At 37.3% G+C, this 23,648-nt stretch overlaps 1 protein-coding gene across 3 annotated transcripts in view; it reads left to right on the top strand.

The window, feature by feature from the left end:
- Window positions 1–22,851, top strand: part of LOC115991765 (violaxanthin de-epoxidase, chloroplastic-like) — a 40,505-nt gene extending 17,654 nt beyond the window's left edge. For all 3 annotated transcript variants that reach the window (XM_031115672.1, XM_031115678.1, XM_031115677.1), the window contains exon 6: window positions 22,144–22,851. In XM_031115672.1, coding sequence (XP_030971532.1) covers window positions 22,144–22,645 — 502 coding nt within the window. In that variant the 3' untranslated portion in view covers window positions 22,646–22,851. The remainder of the gene's footprint in view (window positions 1–22,143) is intronic.
- Window positions 22,852–23,648: the final 797 nt, after the last annotated feature.

Genomic DNA, 23,648 nt, shown 5'->3' with positions numbered 1-23,648 from the left:
GAACAAATCACCAAATTGCTGGATCTTGTTCTTTGCTTGCTTTACGAACTCCTCATGATCTCCTTTGTGGAACACCTCCAAGTCGTAGAAGAGGCTACTAGAGTCTCCTAATTTTCATGCTCTAAATTCTAGGGAACAGTAGATGGTGTCCCAGAGAGATGGCTTATATTGAGAGAGCACTCAAAAACTATACGTATGTTCATTCACTGTATCTCTCATTAATCTTACTAAGTATTTTTTAAATACTAGTAGAGATTCACTTACATCAAATGTATGTGATCCCTAAAAGATCTCATCTGTTAAGTTTAAATTACTTCACTACTAATACTGATAACTCATACCAATATCTGTAAGTTTAAATTTAAACTTACTTATCAGATAACCGATGTGGACGATCCGTGGGCCATGGTTTATGGGTTGGGTCAAAACCAGCTAATTTCTAACATCTCCCACTCGTCCACACTAGGTATTTCAGGCAGAATTGGCTCCTCTCAATCTCGTCCAATCCTCTCTTTATACAGAAAAATGGAGTGTGCAACCTAACTAGAAGGTGTAGGGTAGGAGTTCTATATAAAGTCACCATCTAAACTAACATAGTACATCACTCATAATATCTTGTCTATGCCCCAGATTATTTGATCACACCCGATCAAGTTTCTTTAATCCCTCATGAGTTCAAAACTCAAAGCAACACTTGATCCTATACCATATAATATGCTTATGATTATGTTGAAAAACAAATTCCTCATAATTGCCTGGGCTATGAGCCATAAAATAAATGGTGTGTTTTAAATAATCTTCCCCAGACACTCATGTCAATTCATTCACACTTGACCGCTTTCCTAGATGTGCTCTGCGAGACCGTATATATCATGGCCCTGAAATAACATGCTAAAGTAGCGACATCAAGCATTCACTTCATGACATAGTTCTAGGTCAAAAAAAGGGCACAGAATAGACCATATAATGGTCGACTAGGGCTCACATAGTGACGGAGTAGGGATTTATCCAATCACTCCCTTAATTGGTTGACTATAGCACATACAGTATAATTTGTATGCTACAGTGGAGCTCCCACTCAACTAGGCTTGTCACAGTCAAACACTGTACAAATATTAGTCCAATTGCCACAAAGGTAACCAACCTAAGTTTCTCAGCGTAGTTACACATCAAGTTCCTATCCAAGATCTCATATTTGGCTTTATTCAGGCTTCATGAAGTTGTGGATACACTTCAAGTGAGACTCCCATAAATCTCATCTTAGCCTAGCTAAGGCGACATTCATTATATTATCTTGCATGCCCCCCTAAGCGTCAAGATGATCACTTACTTGATTTACCAAAAAAAAAAAAAAACAAAGTGATCACTATGTCTCATCCTGCTCGCTACTCAAGTGCTAGGGTGATCGTTTATGTGAGTAGATTGATTTAAGCCTAGTGACATATTCTCAAATAATGCATGCTTAGTATGCAATATCAATCACATCACAAGATGAATCAAAATGAATAACATCATTATTGCATAAAGTATGAATAAACATAAATGTCCATAAGGTATCCAAAAACATATCAAATCTTACAAAGTGTCAAACTCCTAACATGAGCCTAAAAGGCATCTCTAGCAATGGCTTTAGTAAGTGGATCAACCACCATCCTACTAGTGGAGATATGTTGGAGGATCACCTCTCCTTGTGTAATAGCAAGACGAATGTAGTTATAATGAGTCTGTATGTGTTTGCTTTTGCTATGATACTTAGGATCTTTAGCATGAGCAAGGCAGCCATACTATCACAATACATCTTTACAGCTTCATCTGCAAGAGATGTCACCTTTAGGCTTTGGAAAAATCTCTGTAACCAAACAGCTTCTTGTGTTGCTGTTGAACAAGCAACATACTTAGACTCCATTGTGGATAAAGCAATGCAAGACTATTTCTTACTGCACCAGGAGATAGTTGTACCACTAAGTAGAAATGCATAACCTGTGGTGGACTTGCGCTCATCTCTATCACTGGCCAAGTCAGCATTAGAATAACCTCTCAATCTCAAATCTCCACCATGATAGCAAAGAATGAGATTTGATGTCCCATGATGGTATCGAAAAATCGTCTTAACTACTTGCCAATGAACAGGTTTTGGATTACTTTGATAACGACTAACCATACTAACTGCAAAACAGATGTCTGGTCGAGTACACAACATAGCATACATCAAACTTCCAACTGCACTTGCATAGGGAACTCTTGCCACTTCTCTCTTTTCCTTTTCTGATTTAGGGCAATCTTCAAGGCTTAATGTATTTCCCTTCTCAATTGGAGTGTCTATCCAACAAAATGTCGTCCACATACAAAGACAGGATAAATAAACTTTTTCCTGATCGTTTGACATACACACAATGGTCTTCTTCCATCATTTCGAAACCAATCGAAATAATAGTTTTATGAAATTTGAAATACCATTGTCTAAACGCTTGCTTTAGGCCATAAATGGAACGCTTAAGGCGGCACACTTTGGGCCATTGTTCCTTGACCTCAAAGCCAATAGGTTGATCCATATAGATCTCCTCGTCTAGTTCTCCATTGAGAAATGTAGTCTTTACATCCATTTGGAAGAGTTCCAAATCCAAATGTGCAGCAATAGCTAGAATAAGGCGAATAGAGACAAATCTCACTACTGGGGAGAAAGTCTCTTCATAGTCTATCCATTTTCTTTGGGTTTAGCCTTTCGCCATGAGACAAGCCTTATATTTGTCAATTGATCCATCTGCTTTGTGCTTTATTTTTAAAACCCACTTGTTTCCAATGGTCTTGCGCCTAGGCAGAAGGTCAACCAACTCCCAAACTTGATTCTTTGCCATAAAATCCATCTCATCCCTCATGGCAACTATCCATTCATGTGAAGTAGGTGAAGCTAATGCTTCCTTATGGGAAGCAGGCTCATCAAGGTCCAGTGAATCACATATAAAAGATTCCCCCTTAATCTCAAAATGACGATGGGGAATAGTTCCATGTTCACTTCTACATACCTTGGATCCTTGTGTGTTACTATTTAGCGGTTTGCTCCCACTAGGAGCCAAATCACTCCCATTATCTTAGGCGATTTTAGGATGAAGTTGTGATTCTCCACCCTCGCCCAAAGATGGTATGACATCTTCAAGTTCTTGCAGCTCATAAAGTTAAAGATCTTGTTTTGCTTCATTGATGCTTGGAAAATCATCTTCAATGAAGTTGCATCACGAGACTCTATCTCAATCATTCCACTATCAGAATATTCACCATACATTACATACCCCTTTGAGCTTTTTGAATATCTTATAAAGATTTTCTTGCTTGCTCTAGGGCCCAATTTCCCATACTTATGGGAAGTACTATGAACAAAACTTGCACAACCCCATGGCCGCAAGTTCTCCAAATTGGGTTTTGCACCAGTCCATAACTCATATGGTGTTGTGGGAACTAACTTAGAAGGCACACGGTTAAGGATGTAGGCAGCAGTCAACAATGCATCACCCCAAAACAAAATTGGAAGGTTAGCTTGCGCCATCATCAATCTAACCATCTTTAATAGAGTATGATTCCTTCTCTTTGCAACACCATTTTGTTGTGGAGTATCAGGAATCGTCAATTGCCTGCGTATCCCTTTTTCCTCACACAGTTCCTGAAACTGTTTAGACAAATATTCACGACCCCTATCAGTTCGAAAAACCTTTAGATTCCTTTCTTTCTGATTCTCAACCTCTACCACAAAGCGCTTAAAGCAATCTAATGCTCCAAAGCGATGGGAGATCAGATAGACATAACTGAAACATAAATAGTCATCTATAAATGTGAGAAAATAAGAGGCGCTATGGCGTGCCTTAACATTCATAGGTCCACATATGTCCGAATGGACTAATTCCGAAGGATGAGCTGCCCTTGGAGCCTTACCAAAAGGCTTCTTGTAGGCCTTTCCAGCTAGACAAGGTTCACACATAGGTGGGCTTACATAAGTGATAGACCCCAATAGGCCTTATCTAGCTAGTCTAGCCAATCTATCTTTTCCTATGTGTCCAAGTCTAGCATGCCACATTACAAAATTAGAAACATCATCATTATGAGCACTAAAAGAAAAAGAGGAATGGTCTAAATCCAACATAAAGAAATTATTAGATAAATAACCATGTCCATACAAGGTTTTATTTAAATAAAAATCCAACTGAGGACCATCGAAACAGAAACTAAATCCAAGTCTAAGCATAGTAAATACTGAAAATAGATTACATTGGACACCAGGTGCATGAAGCACATCATGAAGAAGTAACATACGTCCCAGACGCAATTTGAGCTAGTAGGTTCCAACTTCTATGACTTCTTTTTGAGCTCCGTTACCCAAAAAAACGTACTGTGTGTCTGTTGGTATCTTTTTGTAATCCACACATCCAATTCTATCTCTGGCTATATGTTTGGTTGCTCTTGAATCTACAATCCACCCAGGAATAGTATGAGCAACAAAAACATGTGTACAAACATAAGTAATGACAGAGTTATTAAGAATGGATGTCTTCTTCGTCTCAGTGCACTTACGAGCGAAGTGACCCTTCTTACCACAGTTGTAGCACTTGATCTTTGCCTTGTCCTTCTTAGCACGCTTGCCCTTTTTGCGCTTTGCTATCTTGCCTTTTTTAGGCCCAAGGTTACCGGCTCCTTTGGCATTCCTCCCTTGTCCCTTGCGTTTAGGCCTGAATGCCTTCCGCTGCCCAGATTAGGCGACAAGGAGGGTGTTTTGGTGCGCCCCTATGTGCTTTGCCTTAAGCTCGAGATGACAAGAAATATCAGCAAAAGTCTTGATATTCTCACTATGTGTCAAAACAAGCTTCATTTGCCCCCAAGTAGGTTCAGGCAGTGAATGTATCACCACTGTGACCTGTTGTTCATCAGAGAGATTATTGCCCGCAGCCTTTAGGTCACGGATCAATGCATACATTATCCTTAGATGTTCAGCTATGCTATGCTTTGAATCCATAACATATTGCTCAAACTTCAAAGTAAGAGCTCACAACCTAGTTGCTGAAGTTCCTCCATAGGCAATCTTAAGCTGGTTCCACATCTCTTGGGCATTTGGGTAGTCGTCAAACTTCCCAATAAGATCATTGTGCATGCTACTCAGCGTAGTGAAGCGTGCACAACGATCTTTCTTAACCCAAAGGCTCATAGGCCTCTAAGTCACGGCGACGTTGGACAGTATTCCCATTTTCAAGTCGCATCATCACATTGGTTAGGGTTTCAAGGACCTCTTGTTCATTAAGCAGATATTGAATTTTTCTATGCCACATATCATAGTTGGTTCCATCTAGTTTCTCTTCCTTAGTTAGATCAGCAACTACATTCTTAGTGGCCATGTTCACTACATTCATTACACAAGTTGACATTAGTACATACATTTTAAAATTTTATTTCCAAAAATCCAACTAGACCATGATATTCCTTCTACATAGTGAGATCGAAAATTTTGCTAAGCTCATAATCATCTCTCACTATGTAAATTGGAATAACACATTTAATTAATTTTAAATAAAATTTTGTTAAGAATAAAACATTACACCATCCACATATTAAATCATACATATAACATGTGTCCATACATCTTTGTGCACAACGAATTGTGCATGGGCTCCACTATAAGCCCTATTGGTAATTTCATACAACATGCTAAGACAAAATTTGAAAATTATAGGTAACTGTAAAACACATCCCCTTACATGGCTTCCAAAATTAAATTATATAGCCTTAAATTACATTGCCAAAAACAATGGCCCAAAAAAAATTGCCAAAAACATTGGCCCAAAAAAAAGTACATATTCAAGTACCCAACTACAAAGATTCTATTTGTAATTAAAAAAAATTGGGGATGCCACATTACCAAATAATTTCAAAAATTGTCTTATCCATTCACAATAACAATAAATAAAAATATACATGTTGCATAAATTACCAATACAATCTCTAACTATAGAGATGAGCCAAAGAATCTCATAAACCCTTTGGATACATATTCTTCACATAATGCATTCATATAATATCTATTCAATCATATCATAATATGTTAAAAAAATATCATAAATTAATTCAAAGATTAAAACCATGCATATTTATACAAAAAATTAGAAAACTAATTTCACAATTTTCTCATATTATCACAATTCTATTTTAACATCAAAGTTAAAAAAAAATTCCACTACAAATACATATATGTCACATTAGAAAAAAAATGTGGTCTAAACAAAATTAAGAATATATAGTGTTTTACTATAAATTAAATTAAATAATAAGAAAACCCACTGTGCATGTTATAACATTTGATTTTGATATAATTTTCTATATTGTTATAACCCAATTCCTTTGTAAACTATGTTACAAATCCACACAACATTTGTAAATAATATTACAAACCCACACAACCACTTGCGTGTGGCTTATTACTTGCACAGTTTCCTTGTTGAAGGAAACAATAACAATTTTTGTGTAACTGATACACCAACGTGGCCTTGCACAATATCCTTGTTAAAAGAAACAAGGATAATTAGTTGTGTTCAAGTGTAACTAATACACTAACATCAACGTGGGGCTCTTTTATTTTATTATTAGTTTTATCAATATTTTTTTTTTAGATAACCACTCAAATAATAAGTGTAGTGGTTAGGGGAGCCCTTTAGGACACAGCCGAAGCAAATCTTGGCCAATGAATACACAGTTATTCACTTGGTCCTCTATGTAGGACTAACAGAACGGGGCTTACGATCTTGTGGTGTTCCATTTTAATCACAACTTCATCATTTAAAGTATAAATTAAGCATGTAAACTGTCGTTTTAAAGCTTATGGAATGTACTTCAAACCATTAAAAAATATTTGACATTAAACAAGATTTAATAGGTCAAAATAAGCTTGTAAATTTCTGATTACATGTAAACAATCAAAAAATTAAAGCTTTTTATTTCTCTCTCTACATGCCATAACATGCTTTTAAAAATTACAGATCGGAAAATTAAAAATTACTTAATCTTTTAATTTTAGCATGCATATAGGATTACATATATTAGAGATCATGGCATCATTCAAGAGTGAAAACAAGCATAAAATAACTCTGATACCAATGTTGAATAATTATATACTTTATTAGCGGTCATATAGACACATACCTTTTGTGGAACAAATCACCAAATTGTCAGATCTTGTTCTTTGCTTACTTTACGAACTCCTCATGATCTCCTTTGTGGAACACCTCCAAGTTGCAGGAAAGGCTACTAGAGTCTCTCCTAATTTCCACGCTCCAAATTTTAGGGAACAGTAGATGGTGTCCCAGAAAGATGGCTTATATTGAGAGAGCACTCAAAAACTATACGTATGTTCACTCACTGTATCTCTCATTAATCTGACAAGTATTTTTTAAATACAAGAAGAGATTCACTTACATCAGATATATGTGATCCCTAAAAGATCTCATCTATTAAGTTTAAATTACTCCACTATTGATATTGATAACTCATATCAATATCTGTTAAGTTTAAATTACTTCACTACTAATATTGATAACTCATACCAATATCTGTAAGTTTAAATTTAAACTTACTTATCAAATAACCTATGTGGACGATCCATGGGCCATGGTTTATGGGTTGGGTCAAAACCAGTCCAATTTCTAACAATTCCAAAAAGCAGGGACGAAACTACCTAGGGGCTAAGGGGGGCCATGCCCCCACCCCCCCAGCCTTTGAAAAAAAATTCCCTAGTATATATATTATCATAAAAAATTTACTTTTGGCCTAAAATTAATATACTTGGTCCCCCTCTCCCAAACAATTTACAAGCTGACCCATGAAACCAAAAATGAAAAAAATTATCCAATCATCCATTGTCTGGTTGTCCCAAGAATATCAAGAAAAACATTTAGCTAAACATTTGGACAATTTACAAATCTGGACAACAAGGAAAATCTACAAAACAATTCACATATTCAGATAATAAAAAAAATCTTTGGACATAGTCTAAGTAAAAAAAAAAATTATAACAAATCAATTATAAATCCTAGCAAAACAAATCACAAAAACCCAATAATCTTTAGCCAAAATTTACCTCTAATTTGAGAGCTTTGTCCCTCTCAAATGACTCCACCCTATAGTCACGGAGACAACTTCTATGTTGCTAATCACTACATCCACACACCAATTAGTATCACCAGCAACTTGGATCAGTTGGTGTCACCAGCAACTTGGATCAGTTGGTGTCACCAGCAAAGAAAATATATAAAGAAAATACATTAAACTCCCCCTAAATACAATAAATCTACTCCCCCTACGTACAAAAAGTCCTAAAATCTACTCCCCTTTTTGTTATGAATTGCCAAAGGCAAAATCAGTCCTCAAAGGGTGGAGGAGGTGGAAAGGCACTTCTATGCTTCGCAAAATCTTCTCTCAAAGAGGCAATCTCTGTCAATAACTCATCCAGAAGTTGTCCATGAGTTGCTTGTGTAGTCATGAAGGACTGCATCATGGCACGAAGTGAGAGAGGAGGGGCAACAGTAGAGTCTACATTGTTAGCACCACCAAAAGGATCCACAGTTGCAGTCGGATCCACAAAAGTCTCCTCAATAGCAGGCATAGTACCAGAGGTAGGAGTTGTAGTAGAAGCTTCTCCTCGTGATCTCTTTGACGTTCTGGTGCTTGGCTTAGCAAACTTCATCTGTGCTTGTCGCTGTCTAAGAAAGGTGGCTCCTACGGGGGGCAGTGATGTGAACTAACTCTAAGTGAGGAAAATCTAACAACCCTAGAAACCTCAAAATCCTATATATGTACATTGGGAAGAACAACTTTTGAGCTTTACTAGTACTCTTGGATGTCAACAATGGTTTGAATAAACATAAAGGGAAAACACATAGAACCATAAATAACAAGAGCATAAAGAAAAGCACACCTATCTATGGGAACAGTATGAACATGAGAAATAGGATATATGTTATGACAAGAAATCCTTAAGTACAAAGAATTAAGCTCATTGAGTCCACAAGAATTGATTCTTGGTTCAATACCCCAAGAAACAGGACGACTACAAAGAAGTGACATCATGTCATCAGTAGTAGGAAAAACAGTGTATGGGTATGTGGGTTTAAGAACTACAGGCACTCCTAAAGCTTCAGAAATTGTTTGCTTATTTATGATAAACTCTTGACCTTTGATCCAAGAAGTCAAATAATGACCACTCGTCATTTCAGGATAGATAAAGAGATTTGAATAAAACTCTTTAATCAAAATTGCAGGAGGAGGATTTGACACCTCACACAAAGAAACCCAGTTCCTAGACACAAAGTTCCTATGAATAGATGGATTTAACTCACTCAAGATAATCTCTCTTTCACCCCAAATAGACCTATACTTAGTTAAGATCTCATAAGTCTCTTCACACTTATTAGTGAGAAACCTAACTCTATCAAAATAAGCTGAACCAGGATTCCCATTTGCTCTAGTTTTAAACTTCCTACCAACCTTAGGAGATATGACTAAGGACAGAAACAAAACAACACAACAAAACCAAGGGCAGACTGCATCAAAAAGGGTTAGAGACAGGATAACATGGAATTTTGAAAAGCTATATGATGCATGATATTAGAATTCGTATGATGCATGATCTAATGCTCAAAAAACATTCTAATTTCATCATAATTTTGAAAATTGACCAAGAAATTTTAAGAATTTTAGAAAATCACTAATTTGAAAAACCTAATTTTCAAAAAAAAACTTCATATTGATCAATTGAACAATATAACAAGCATCAAACATGTTATAATCACTCAATCTATCAATCACACAGGTCAATTTTGCCCAATTTCAGAAAATCCCCAAATCTCTCAAGAACAATAGAACCCTAATTTCAAAAATTTTAATCAATCACAATTTTTTTGAAATTAAAGCATGTGAATCATGTTTATATGATCCTTGAACAAAAACTCATGATTTAGTTTTGATCAAAAAGCCTAAAAACATCAAAAACCCCAAAATTTTTAAAATGCAAAAATCCCTAAAAAATGCATGAAAACATGTAATATGATAAAAAAGAATGGGCAAAAGTGTCTTACCTTAGGATTAGGAAGAAAACCTTTGAAACTTTGACCAAGAAAACGACAAAAAAATAATTTTTGTGAGAAGGGATCAAGAGAGGAATTGGAGAGAAAGACAAAGAACTTTTGAAAAAGTCAAAACTGATTCCTATATGTTTTTAAAAAAACGAAATCTGATCGGTCGAGAGGAATTAGATAGGAATCGAAATGTACATGAAGAAAGGTTTGACAGGTCGAAAGGAATCGGGAAGGAATTGAAGGGACTTGAGACTTTAAGCTGAAAACTGATTTTCTTCCTCACATTTCGATTGGTCAAAAAATAGACTCAATCGGTCAAATTCTAAAGAAACAGAAATTTTGAAAAATTCTGGAAAATTTTTTCTGCAGAATCATTTGAAAAAGAGTTTTTATGATATGACATGTATGTTCATGACTTCAAATGATCTTCAAAACCAAACTTTGCAAAGAAAAATTGGATTTTTTTTGAAAATAATTATAAAAGCCAAACTATTTTATTAGTTAGTCAAGGTTTGGAACTAATTTGGTATCTAACAACTCGAGTCTTGGAGACTTGATTTCGCTGTAGCAAATCGACTTTAAGATACTCGATTTCTATGGGCTGCCACTGTTCACCATCTTCTTCCTTCGTTCTTTTTCTTTTTTTTTTCCTCCATTTCAGGTCCTGTTCACCATCTTCTTCCCTTCTTCCAAGCCCCCAAAAACCCAAGCCAGTTCTTCCTTCTTCATCTAAATCCATTTCTCAAAATCCCAAACCCAAATCACGATCTCAATCAGAGCAAAAATCCAAACCCAAAAATCACAGTTTCTTCTTGCGTTTTTCTGGGTTTCTGCGTTGGATCCTGGGCTGCGTTGCTATGATTTTTGGGTTTCTACGTTGGTGTTTTCTGGGCTGCGTTGCTGTTGGTGTTTTCCTGCGTTGCTGTTGGTGTCTTCCTGCCTAGCGTTTTCTGGGTTTCTACCTAGCATTGGTTTTGTTTGTTTTAACCTCATGGAAATCGAGTCTGTCAAAGTCGATTTGCTACAGTAAAATCGAGTATTATAAACTCGAGTTGTTAGATACCAAAATAATTCCAAACCTTGGCTAACTAATAAAATAGTTTAACTTTTATAGTTATTTTCAAAAAAAATCCAGAAAAATTCAAACTTTATCAAATTTCTTCAATCTTTTCTTTCCTTACTCCCCAAAATGCATTAAACAACTCAAGAATAATTTTCGAAGGCCAAAAAACTCAACACACAATCACATGTACAAGGTTTAACAAAGTTTTGCTTGTGGTGTGTGCAACTAGTAAGTGTATGAGATACTCACAAAGTGATATGTAGATAGAAAATAAGTACAATTTCTACATTATTTATCGCATAAGTTTGAAAGTAACTATCACCTAAAGAGTTACATCATATAACTTTCATATTTCCTAGAAAACACACTTGCAACCAGACAATTTTTTTTTTCCCCCTTCTTTTGAAGCATATTTTTCTTTGTTTTTCATTTTGCTTTTTGCTTCTTTTAACTAATGTACAATAACACCTTAAGTATTTTGCTATGTAAGTGCTACACCTTACTGAGTACGACTTTTATGAATTGCACACAGGTGTTAATGATTGGCGAGTAACAGTGGTGAGATGGTTATTTATGCTTTTTTCTTAGGATTTTTTAGTCCTTACAATCAAAAAAATGTGACTTCAAAATCAAGAGCATGTGTTTAAAAACCATAAATAACTCACACAATATAAGTAGTCCGTAGCATAAACTAGCAAAGTGCAGAAAAATAAAACTTATTAAAGTTAAACAAGGTACACAGTTATGAAATGTAAATTTCATAGGCCAACCTCAAGGTAAATTCCATAGGTACATAGTTTGCATCTTGAAAATGTATAATACAAAAACCCTTTTTTATTTTATTTTATTTTATTTTCTTTTTAAAAAAAAAAATGAAAAACAACCAAAAACAAACCTAGAATGCAATGTATGAATGTTATGCAAATGCAAACCCTAAAGAAAAACAATTTTGGTCATAGGAGATTGAAAGAATTGATATAAGGACCATGTCAGATAGACTCACCGAGGTTGAGTCTTTTGTATCCAGACCTCTTTAGATGCAAACTTGGAGTTGGGATTTCTATTTGAATTTTCCCTAATTTTAGCTCCAATATTGGTATACAGGTTAAGAACTTTTACCAAAATTGATTTCTCAGTAGATGCAATCCTTTTTAGTTCCATTCTGTATCTTCCTATTTTCCAATATCAACTGATATCTTGGAAATTTTGGTGACCATGGCCTAGAACTGAGAGAGCTGACCCTCCCCCCTCCCAGCATGACCCTTCCCCCTCCCCCCTCCCACCCCATCTCTCAGCCAACACCCTTCCCTCCTTTGCCCCCCTCTTTACCACTTCCTTTCAACCAGCCACCCCTTCTTCTCCCTGGTTTTTTCCCTTCACTATTTGGTTTTTTTTCCATATCACTCTTTTTGTCCACCTCTTTCTCTTTCTCCTTCTCTGATCACCCCACCTGCATCAGACTGGCCCTTACACCCACCTGTACTGCCTAGCCCAACCACCACTTTATCACCCACACCCCAACCTAACACTTTGCCCCTCCCTATCTCAGCTCTTAAACTATCTCCTCAGGGCAGAGAGGGCAGTTTTGGCTCCTTTCGCATTGACTCCAAAACCTTTTCCTTCTCTTTTGACGGCGGGCAGGCGGATTCTTATGCTGTACACGAAAGTCGTCGGGCTATTATAAGTTCTGTTTGGTTAGGTCGTAAGGGATTGGAATGGATTCTCTCATGTTTTGCCGATATCCGTGATTGGGTTCTAGGAATAGATGTAATGTGCAAGTGCCATAGAGAAAACAATAAGTTGTTTGAATTCCGGGGACGGTCGAATAAGGTTGGAATTTTTGTGGAGATAGCTGTATATTATGGTGGAGCTCGCCATGGTTGTGTTATGGTACCTGCGAGTTCAAACTGATTTGGGTGGTGTTTGTTCTCAAAAGAGTTGGAGAGATTCCTATAAGGTCCAAACACTGTTTGGGTGAGAGGGGAGACTTCCGATGAAGCTGTTGGTGGTGGTCCGACGGATGGAGGTGGACTTGGAGGGAATATTTCTTTCAAATTTGGTGACCATCGGAAAATCAGAGCCTTTGAGAATTCTAAAGCTGGTTTAGGTAATAACATGCTAAAGAGCTGCTGAAGGGTGCACAGTCTAAATGGGTGTCCAATATGATGAGTAGTTTTTGCAAAATGGTGAGTTTTCCTATTGTAAGGCATGAAGCTCAGTGTGTGGCTTTATTTCGTCTTTTGGAACAAGAATGTCTTGAGGTTGTTAATGAGGGGAGTGGTCGAAGACCTATTAACCAAGGTCAGAAAGGTCTTATAGAGAACTTCGAGGTCTAGTTTCCACAGTAAATTATGATGGGTCCTCTTCTCGTTATAGAGTTTCGTCGAACAGTTTGGGGGTTATTGGTAGTTATAAATGACTTTAAGACTTCTTTCTTGGAATGATATTGTTTGTCTCCAGGAAACTAAGCTTTCTTCGGTAAACTCTGCTATCTTGCGTAGCTTATTGGGTAGTCCTTCCAGTGATTGGGCTGTTTTGAATGCGGTTCAATCATCTGGTGGGTTCTGCTGATTTGGGATAAGCGGGTGGTCGAGGAAATTGATGTGTTGGTTGGTCAGTTTTCAGTTAGTGTTCTTTTTAGGGGTGTTGTGGATGGTTTTGAATGGGTTTGTACTGGCATTTATGGTCCAAACGCAGACCTTCATAGGGCTGTTTTGTGGGAGGAGTTATCAAGGGTGCGTACTCGATGGAACAAGCCATGGTTTTTATTTGGTGATTTCAATGTTATCAGATATCCTTGCGAGAGGCTTGGCTGTGACTCTTTTAGCCCAGCCATGTTTGCTTTTTCAGATTTTATAGAGAATAATTTTCTAGTGGATTTACCATTAGAGGGGGCTTCTTTCACTTAGTTTAGGGATTATAGACCGAAGTCTATGTCCCATATCGACAGGACTTTGGTCTTTGTTGATTGGGAGGATCATTTTGGAAATGTGTCCCAAAGGGTACTTCCTCGGGTTATTTCTGATCATTGTCCGATTTTGGTGGAATCTAGTGTTGTGGGGAGGGGGCACGGTGCTTTTAAGTTTGAGAACATGTGGTTAAAGGTTAAGGGTTTTGTTGAGAAGGTTCAACAGTGGTGGATTAGGTATTGCTTTACGGGATCACCTAGCTTTTTTTTGGCTCAGAAATTAAAGGCTCTTAAAGAAGACCTAAAAAAGTGGAATAAGGAGGTTTTTGGTAATTTGGCTTTTAAGAAGAGTTTGCTGTTTGAATTATTTGGTTTGGATGTTAAGGAAGGTATTCTGGGCCTTTTGCATGAGGATCATGCTCGCCGTACTCAGGTTAAAGGTGAGATTAAAGTTTTAGCTTCCATGGAAGAGACTTTCTGGAGACAAAAGTCTCGTGCTCTGTATGTGAAGGAAGGTGATAACAATGCACGCTTCTTTCATAGATTAGCAAATTCTCATAGAAGAGCTAATCGTATTAGTAGTGTTGAGGTGGATGGGGTGTTATATGAGGATGAACCTGCTGTGCGGGCTCAAGTGGTCTAATTTTATCAGGAACTTTATACAGATTCGGACACGTGGCATCCAACTGTGGATAGGTTGGATTTTGCTAGTATTGGGGAGGATGATAGGTTGTCCCTTGAGAGGGAGTTCTCATAAGAAGAAGTCTCCCAAGCATTGTTAGAGATGGAGGGGGATAAAGCCCCTGGCCTGGACGGGTTCACCATGGCATTTTTTCATAAATGTTGGAGGGTGGTGGAGGCTGATGTGATGGCTGTCTTCAAGCATTTTCACAGGTATTCAGTTTTTGAAAGGTCTCTTAATGCTTCTTTCCTCACTCATATTCCTAAGAAATCTGATGCTGTCAATATTAAGGATTTTCGACCTATTAGTTTGGTGGGCAGTGTTTACAAGTTGCTATCTAAGGTGTTGGCGAATAGGCTGAGGGTGGTTTTAGACAGTTTGATCTCGGAGACCCAAAATTCCATTGTTGGTGGAAGACAAATTTTGGACTCAGTGTTAATTGCAAATGAGTGCCTGGACAGTAGATTGAAGTGTCATTCCCCGGGTGTAGTTTGTAAGCTGGATATAGAAAAAGCTTATGATCATGTTAATTGAGTTGCCCTGCTTTTTTTGTTGAATAGGATGGGCTTTGGGTTGAAGTGGAGGGAGTGGATTAAGGCTTGCATTTCTACTGTTCGCTTCTCAGTTCTTATAAATGGTTCTCCGACAGGCTTTTCTTGGAAGCTCTCGTGGGTTGAGACAAGAAGATCCTCTGTCCTCTCTTCTTTTCCTCTTGGTTATGGAAGTTTTATCTTGGATCCTTAAGGAAACCGAGGATAGTGGTCTGCTTCGTGGTTTTCATGTGGGACTTGTGAACTCTATTGGGGTTCGCATATCTCATCTGCTTTTTGCAGATGATACTATTTTGTTCTGTGATGCTTCTAGAGATCAGCTGTTGGCTATTAGACTAGCTATGTCTTGCTTCCAAGCCTTTACTGGATTAAAGGTAAATGTGGGGAAGAGTGAGATTGTCCCGGTGGGGTAGGTTGGTAATATTGATGCTTTGACTAATATTCTCAGTTGTAGGGTGGGTAGCCTGCCCATGAAGTATTTGGGCATGCCTTTGGGCACCTCGTACAAGACTGCATCCATTTGGAACCCCATTTTGGAGAAGATGGAGAAGAAGCTGGCTAGTTGGAAGCATCTATATTTGTCTAAGGGTGGTAGGCTTACTCTCTTGAAGAGTACCCTCTCTAGTCTTCCCACATACTATTTATCCTTATTTACTATCCTTGTAGCTGTGGCTGACAGATTGGAGCGTATTCAGAGGAAATTCTTATGGGGGTCTTCGAAGGAGTGTTTTAAACATTCTTTGGTGGCTTGGGAGAAGGTGTGTTCACCTCTAGAGATGGGTGGTTTGGTGGTTAGGAAGTTAGGTCACCTCAACCAAGCTCTATTAGGGAAATGGTTATGGAGGTTTGGCCAAGAAGGTACTAGTCTTTGGCGGAGGGTTATTGCCACCAACTATGGCGAGGGTCAAGGGGGGTGGACTACTAAAGCTTGTAGAAGGGCACACAGGTGTGGCCTTTGGCGTGGTATTAATGTCAGTTGGGAGAGGTTCTCCAAACACTTAGCTTTTATGGTGGATGATGGTTCCTGTATTCGTTTTTGGCATGATAGGTGGGTGGGGGATTTCTCTCTTAAAGTGCTCTATCCTCAGTTATATGCGTGTTCTTGTGACAAGGAAGTCTATATTTCTGACATGTTGGTTCATCAGGAGGATGGGAGTAGTAGATGTTGGAATGTGAGATTTTCTAGGAATTTTCATGAGAGGGAATTTGAGGCTGCCTTCTCCTTCCTAGAACTCATTCAGTCTTGGATCCCAAGAGGTATTGGGTTGGATAGACCCCATTGGTGCCTTAATAGGAATGGTAAGTTTGATACTTGGTCCCTTCTATCATAAGATCAGGGGTACAGCTCCTTCTTACTTCCTACGGAAGGGGATTTGGAAAGTCAAGGTGACTAAGAGGGTGGCTTTCTTCTTGTGGACCGCAGCACATGGCTGGATTCTTACCTTGGATAATTTGACGCTCCGGGGCCTCCCTTTGGTGAATAGGTGCTGTATGTGCTGTTGTTCTGCGGAATCTGTGGACCATCTTCTCACTCATTGTCTGGTAGCTTATTCTTTGTGGGTGCAAATGTTACAAGCTTTTGGGATTCAATGGGTCATGCCAGGTTTTGTGGAGAGTTTGGTGTCTTGTTGGTGTAATTGGTTGGGAAAATATGCTTCGGACGTTTGGAATATGGTTCCTAGTTGTTTGATGTGGGTTGTTTGGTTGGAAAGAAACCGGCGCTCTTTTGAGGTTTTGGAGAGAACACTTGATCAGTTACAAGTGCTCAGCCAAAATACTCTTTTTGAATGGGCTTAGTGCTAGGGTTATTCAAACTGTTCTTTTGCTTTGGAGTTCTTTTCTACCCTTAGTAGTGCCTCTTAAGTTGCTTATTTTTTTCTGCTTTCAGTTGTTTTTGTTTGCTGTTTTTTGTGTTCACCATCATGAACACCTGTAATGGCTATTTGCGTTTTTCTTGTTGAATAAAAGTCTTATTACTTATATATATATATAAAAAAAAAAAGAACTTCTACCAACTCATGAATAAGTGCCATAGGATCTTGTGTTTTTGACACATGCACTCATTGTTTGGAAGCTTGCTTTAAAACTTGCAACTTAAAGCAATTTGGTCTAGTATGCCCAGCTCCACCACAAAAATGATAAAACCACTAGCGTTTGTGGTTTTTCTTGCTTCTAGATTGATTGGGATTTTTAGGTTTAGACTTACTTAGATCTACCCTAGTTCTTCTAGAAGCTGAAACTACTTCCTTATGTACCTTAACTTCAGAAAAAGTTAGATGAACAACAGAAGATAATGTAGCAGGTACAAACTTAGGAGGATTCACCACAGTAGTAAATCCACTCTCAACAAACCCTAAACCTGTCTTATCAGAAATAGACTTTTGAACATGTAGCATCTCATCTAGTCTAGAAGTAGAAGTTCTATCTATTTGTTCTCTAGCAACAGATAATTCTAATTCTAAACTTTTAACATTTTCAAGCAAAGACATGTTCTCAATCTTAACAGAATTCAAGAGTTCATTAGCATCAAACAGTTTTAGCAGCAAATTCTTCTTTTCTTGTTCAAGAGTGTTTATCTTTTTCAACCTTATTCAACACTTATAGCATCTTTAGCTGCTATCTTGCAAAGTTTGTTGTAAGCTTCTTGCAAATTTACATTCTCAAAGATTTCCCCTTCAGAAGGGTTCTCATCAGTAGTCTCAATTTCACTTACTACAGTAGTAACAGTGGAAGCCATGAAATTTCATTCTTGATCACTTTCAAACTCATGATCAAAAACTTCATTATCACTCAGAGTAACAGCCATAGCTTTACCTTTGGATCTCAAGAAAGTTGGACACTCAGATTTTAGATGACTATGACCCTGACAACCATAACATTGTTGTCCTAAAGAACTATTAGATGATTGACCTACATTATCTTTTGATTTTTCAGAATTGTTGTTTTTGATTGTGTCATTCTTCTTAACATTCTTAGTATCAACATTGTTTCTATTTCTTACCCTCCTATTATTATTTTTTAGAAAATTTCTTAAGTTCTTGGCAAGATAAGCGATCTCAGTAGACGAGAGTTTATCATCAAATCCACAATCATTAACATCATCAATATATTTCAAAGCCATAGATTTGGATTTATTTGTTTTTGGTAAGTCAGATTCATAAGACTGAAGAGATCTTGCAAGTTCATCTACAAGAATAGAGTCAACATCCTTATTTTCAGTTATGACAGTTACTTCAGGTCTAAAATCCTCAGTTAATGATCTATAAGAATTTTCCTCACAATTTTTGGTTGATTATAAACTTCACCCAAATTAAAAGCAGAATCGACAATATCATTCAACTTAGCATAGAATTCATCAAAAGATTCATCATTAGACATTTTAATACTTTCAAATCTAGAGGTCAACTCTTGCAATTTATTGAATTTTATTGCCTTAGTGCCTTTATGCATTGTTTGTAAGATGTTCCATGCAGTGTGAGCAATCTCCACATTTGAGATCCTCTTAAATTTTTCCATGGAAACAGCATTGAATATCGTATTCATAGCCTTACTATTAAAGCTTACTACTTCCTTTTGGGCAGTAATCCATTCACCAATAGCCGTGGTTGGTCTTTCCCAACCGTTTTCAACTGACAGCTACACTTTCTCATCAATAGATTTCAAGAAGGCTTTCATCCTAACTTTCCAGTAAGTATAGTTATTCCCATCAAAGTGTGGGGGGATCACAAGAGAGTGATCGTATTCCATAACAGCAGGGGTCAAGGATCAACTCTAGGTTAAGAAACCTAAAAACAATAGCTAATCTACTTTGATACCACTTGTTCGTTCGTTCGTTTAGACCCCTTAAACCAAATTATTTAACCTAATATATTAATCAAGTGATTACTTAGATTAATTATTCAGATTTAGGTTAAAAAACAATAAATCATATCATGCAAAGATACGGAAAAGTAAATAACATATGATATGATGACCCAGGAAAACCAATGAAACAAACCGTTTCAAGATAAAAACCTAGAGAGGATTTGACCTAACTATTCTCAAGGTAAACAAATCCACTATAGGAGAATTGAAATTTTTATAATCAGATTTAACCCTAAATTTATTGCTACCTCATGTAGTAACTTACTAACACGACCACGTGCAAATTCTGAATCTACAGACTCTTTCTCTTCTTGGATTTATACCAACACAAGCCGCCTTGCTTGTGACTTTGAGATCCCACTCAAAGGTTTCAGATCACCATTAGTAATGATCTTGATGCAGCAACTATGTTCTACCAACACTTGATTATAGTTCTTGCTTCGGTAGATTCTTATATGGTTAGAAGGTACAAAACCTCTCAGATCTCACAAAGAGTAACACACAAGTCTTCCAAAGGTCTTCAAAACGTGAACTAGGGTTTCCTTTTTATATGTGAAGAAGTTTAGATGAAACTTTAAACATTTTTGCGGGTTTGGGCCTATTCAAAAATTCTGCAGAAAAACTGTGCCTGCAATTTTCGATTGGTCGAGCCTAATTCTCGATCAGTCGAGCAATGCAGAACCACACTTCCTTTTTCTGCAATCATCTGGACTTGAACCTTGAAACACCACTTTTAAGTATTGCCTAAAAACTTAGACTAGACATGTTTTGTTCTCGGTTTGCCAACACAATAAATATATGATTCTAAATATTTAAATCTAAATCTTTATAACCTAGTAGATGTAGTAAAGTGTTTCGACAACATAGATAATGGGCTCTTAATCTCAGTTCTTCAATTCTATTTAGCTAAGGAAAACACATCCTTCTATGATCTTATTTCCGCTTTTCTCCAAACTCCAATCTTAGACAAAAATGGGCATTCTTATTCAAATCGCAAGAAAGGCATCACTCAAGGCAGCTCCCTATCCCCTTTGCTAATGAACATTTTTCAACATCGACTTGATTTGCAAATCCATTCTTCCTTTATGAAAAAGGATAGGAGGATCGACTATATTCGGTATGCTGATGACATGATCATTGCTATCAAAAGTGGGTTTGATTCAGAAAAAATATATAATAGGTTTAGGAATTTCTTCATAAAGCGCTGCAAGACCTAAAGCTGGCAGAGACATAAAGCATCCATGTTTCTATTTAAGCCCCCTTCCAAGGACTTCAATTTTCCTACTAACCAACTCTGTTTGGTGGGTAGATGCATTCTCATCAACTCTGTTACGCAAATCATTCCTAACTATACCATGTCCTCATTCAAAGTCCCTATCTTTGTCTGTGACAAGCTTGATGTGCTCACAAGAAAATTCTGGTGGAGAGCTTGGGATAAACTCTCTGCTTCGAAAGCAACAGGAGGCCTAGGCTTTAAAAGAGCCAAAATAGTAATAATGCTCTACTTCCAAAATTAGCTTGGATGATCGCCTCCAAGCGGGACAACCTTTGTATGTCCATTTTGAGAAGCAAATATAAAGTGAGGCAAGATTGGCTCTTCAAAGAATCACCAAAAAATGCTTCCCCAACCTGGGGAGCTATTAAGAGTGCAAAGCATACTGTCATTAAAGGAGCTTGCTATCAAGTGGGGGATGGCACCTCAACTAACGTTTGGAGTGACCTGTGGGTATCATGGCTGCCAACATTCAAACCCAAGCCCAAAAATGTGGCATCAACTTCCTCCCATCTATGGTTTCTTAGCTCATTGACCATGCTCAACATGCTTGAAAATCCAATATGGTTCTTGAGCTTTTCGATTATGAATCAGCTAAGGCTATCCTATCCATCCCTATTCCTATAAGGTCTAAGCCCGACAAGTTAATCTGGGCACCAAACTCCAAACGTGTTTTCACTATCAAGTCTGCTTATCGAATTGACAATGAGATTACTTCCATAACCCCTCCCACAGACATCCCTTGGAAAAAACTTTGGAAGGCTAGAGCACCAGAAAGATTGAAGATGTTCTTATGGAGAATGGGTAACAATGTTCTCCCCACTAATGAAAATCTCATGCAAAGATTGTCGATCCAAGATTCTTGCTATGAACTTTGCAAACAAGAAGTTGAATCCTCTGTTCATCTCTTCATATCTTGTCCTATAGCCAAAGCCCTTCGGTAAACCTGTTGGGGCTACAAGCCTGAAGAACACCAACTAGCTGCCCCTGAAAGTATCATCAAGCTAGTTCTTGAGCCTCCCAAAGCCTACTGCCCCGACAAAGATGTATGACTCATATCCCTTCCAATGGCTTTTGTTCTTGATGAAATCTTGTATGTTAGAAACCAATCTTTTCACCAGGGGATCCATACTGAAATCAGGAAGCTATCGAACAGATCCTTCGCAAGTTTGCTGAATTTAGAAATCTTACGAGCTTAGAACATCCGCAAACAAACCCATCCAAATGATAACCCTCCCTCATGCTGGACTAAGATCAATACTGACGCTGCTGTCGCCCTTAATGATAAAGGTGAAGTCCTCAAAGTATGGGCAAAGCTGCTCCCACTAACCGGTTTACTAGATACTGAGCTAGTCAGTACCGTTCATTAAGTTGATTGCTCTGGCTAGTATAAATTGCAAACACCTCAGTTCAAGTTACTCAAATTCTGGTACAATTAGAATGTACTCTTTTATCGCAACACTATCCGAATGACTCTCATTTGTAAAATTAATTTCTCATAATGTGGAACATGTGCTTGGTTTTAAATGTCACTAAGTATATTTTTTTTATAGAGCTGAGCTGATGAACAGGACCAACTTTGTATCTTTTCGTATTCAATAGCATTTTAAGTTGAAAATTACCTAGTTATGTAAATATATTAATATGATGAATATATTATTCAGATTCATTTACCAGCATCAGTAAATGACTTGAACAGGTATATTCTATCATCCAAAATAGAGAACAAACAAGATGACTACATATTCGTATACTATCGAGGCAGGAATGATGCATGGGATGGCTATGGTGGTGCTGTAGTGTACACAAGAAGTGCGGTTTTACCAGAAAGCATTGTTCCTGAACTTGAAAGAGCAGCTAAGAGCATTGGCAGAGACTTTAACGGGTTCATCAAAACGGATAATACCTGTGGTCCTGAGCCTACCATTGTAGAGAGGCTTGAGAAGACAGTAGAGGAAGGGGAGAAAATCATTATAAAGGAAGTGGAACAAATAGAAGGGGAAGTTGAGAAGGTGGGAAAGACTGAAATGACCTTGTTTGAGAGGTTGGCAGAAGGATTTAAAGTCCTTCAAGAAGATGAGGAAAATTTCATAAGGGAGCTAAGTAAAGAAGAGATGGATGTATTGAGCGAGCTCAAGATGGAAGCAACTGAGGTGGAAAAGCTCTTTGGAAAAGCATTGCCAATTAGGAAGCTTAGATAAATTTCACTTTGAAATAGATGGGCTAATTGGTTACACCATACCATACAAAGTTACTTCCATTTTTTATTCTTTAAACATTGTAATCTGATTTGGCATCCATACTTTTTCACTTAAAAATGAAATACATAATTCAAATCTGTATCATACTTCAAAGAACATTTTAGAGGCAATTCCAAGGAAATTCCAGCTTGGTAATCTATTTGAAATCCGTTTGTGTTGCACTGCTCGGTGCAAAAGGGTCACTCCCCACATTCTTGTACTCTGAATTAGCTGTAAAATCATATTGCTAAATTATTGAATTGCACTTAATCATGATCAGAATGAGAGTAGAGGAAAAAAAAAGAAGAAAAACAACTAAAGTTACCAAAATTAAAAGTTCTTAACTAAACTTAACCTAAATAAATAAAACTTACAACTAAACAAATAATACCACTACTCATCCCAACTCATTTATTCAAAGTGACTATGCATTTTGAGTGGAGTTGTAGTGTGTCTTTGTGTTAAAAACCTTTTCCCTCTCTTTTTTGTGTGAGTTTGTTTCTAAAAAAAAAAAAAAAAATTATTGAAAGTGGGTCCAACTTACCCATTTACAGGTTCACATGAAATAACTTCAAATACTTGACAGACATTTGTTAGTTTTTATTATGTCACCTTTTAAAGTTTGGAGGCAATTCTTGAGATTTAATTTTTATTTATTTATTTATTTTTTATTGTCATTATCTTCATTTTTGAAATATTTTAGTTAGTTGCCATGTTTGCAAAATTATTTAGCAAACTATCATATCGAGTCTTAGAGACTCAAGTTCCATCTTAGAACTCGAGTCTATTAAACTCGAGTTGCATGTGGTGGCAATCTGATATAGAAAAAAATTCATGTGGAACTTGAGTTTTAAAATACTCGAGTTCTTGCATTCACCAACTATTCTTCTTCCTCCTTCGTTCGTCTTCTTCCTTCGTGGGTGTCTGGGTGAGTTCTTTCTTCTTCCTTTGTTCTTCTCTTTCC

This window comes from Quercus lobata, chromosome 1 (assembly GCF_001633185.2).
Source record: "Quercus lobata isolate SW786 chromosome 1, ValleyOak3.0 Primary Assembly, whole genome shotgun sequence".
In the NCBI taxonomy this organism is placed as follows: domain Eukaryota; kingdom Viridiplantae; phylum Streptophyta; class Magnoliopsida; order Fagales; family Fagaceae; genus Quercus; species Quercus lobata.
The sequence above is the reverse complement of the archived record's forward strand: the minus strand, read 5'-3'. Positions and strand labels throughout refer to the sequence as shown.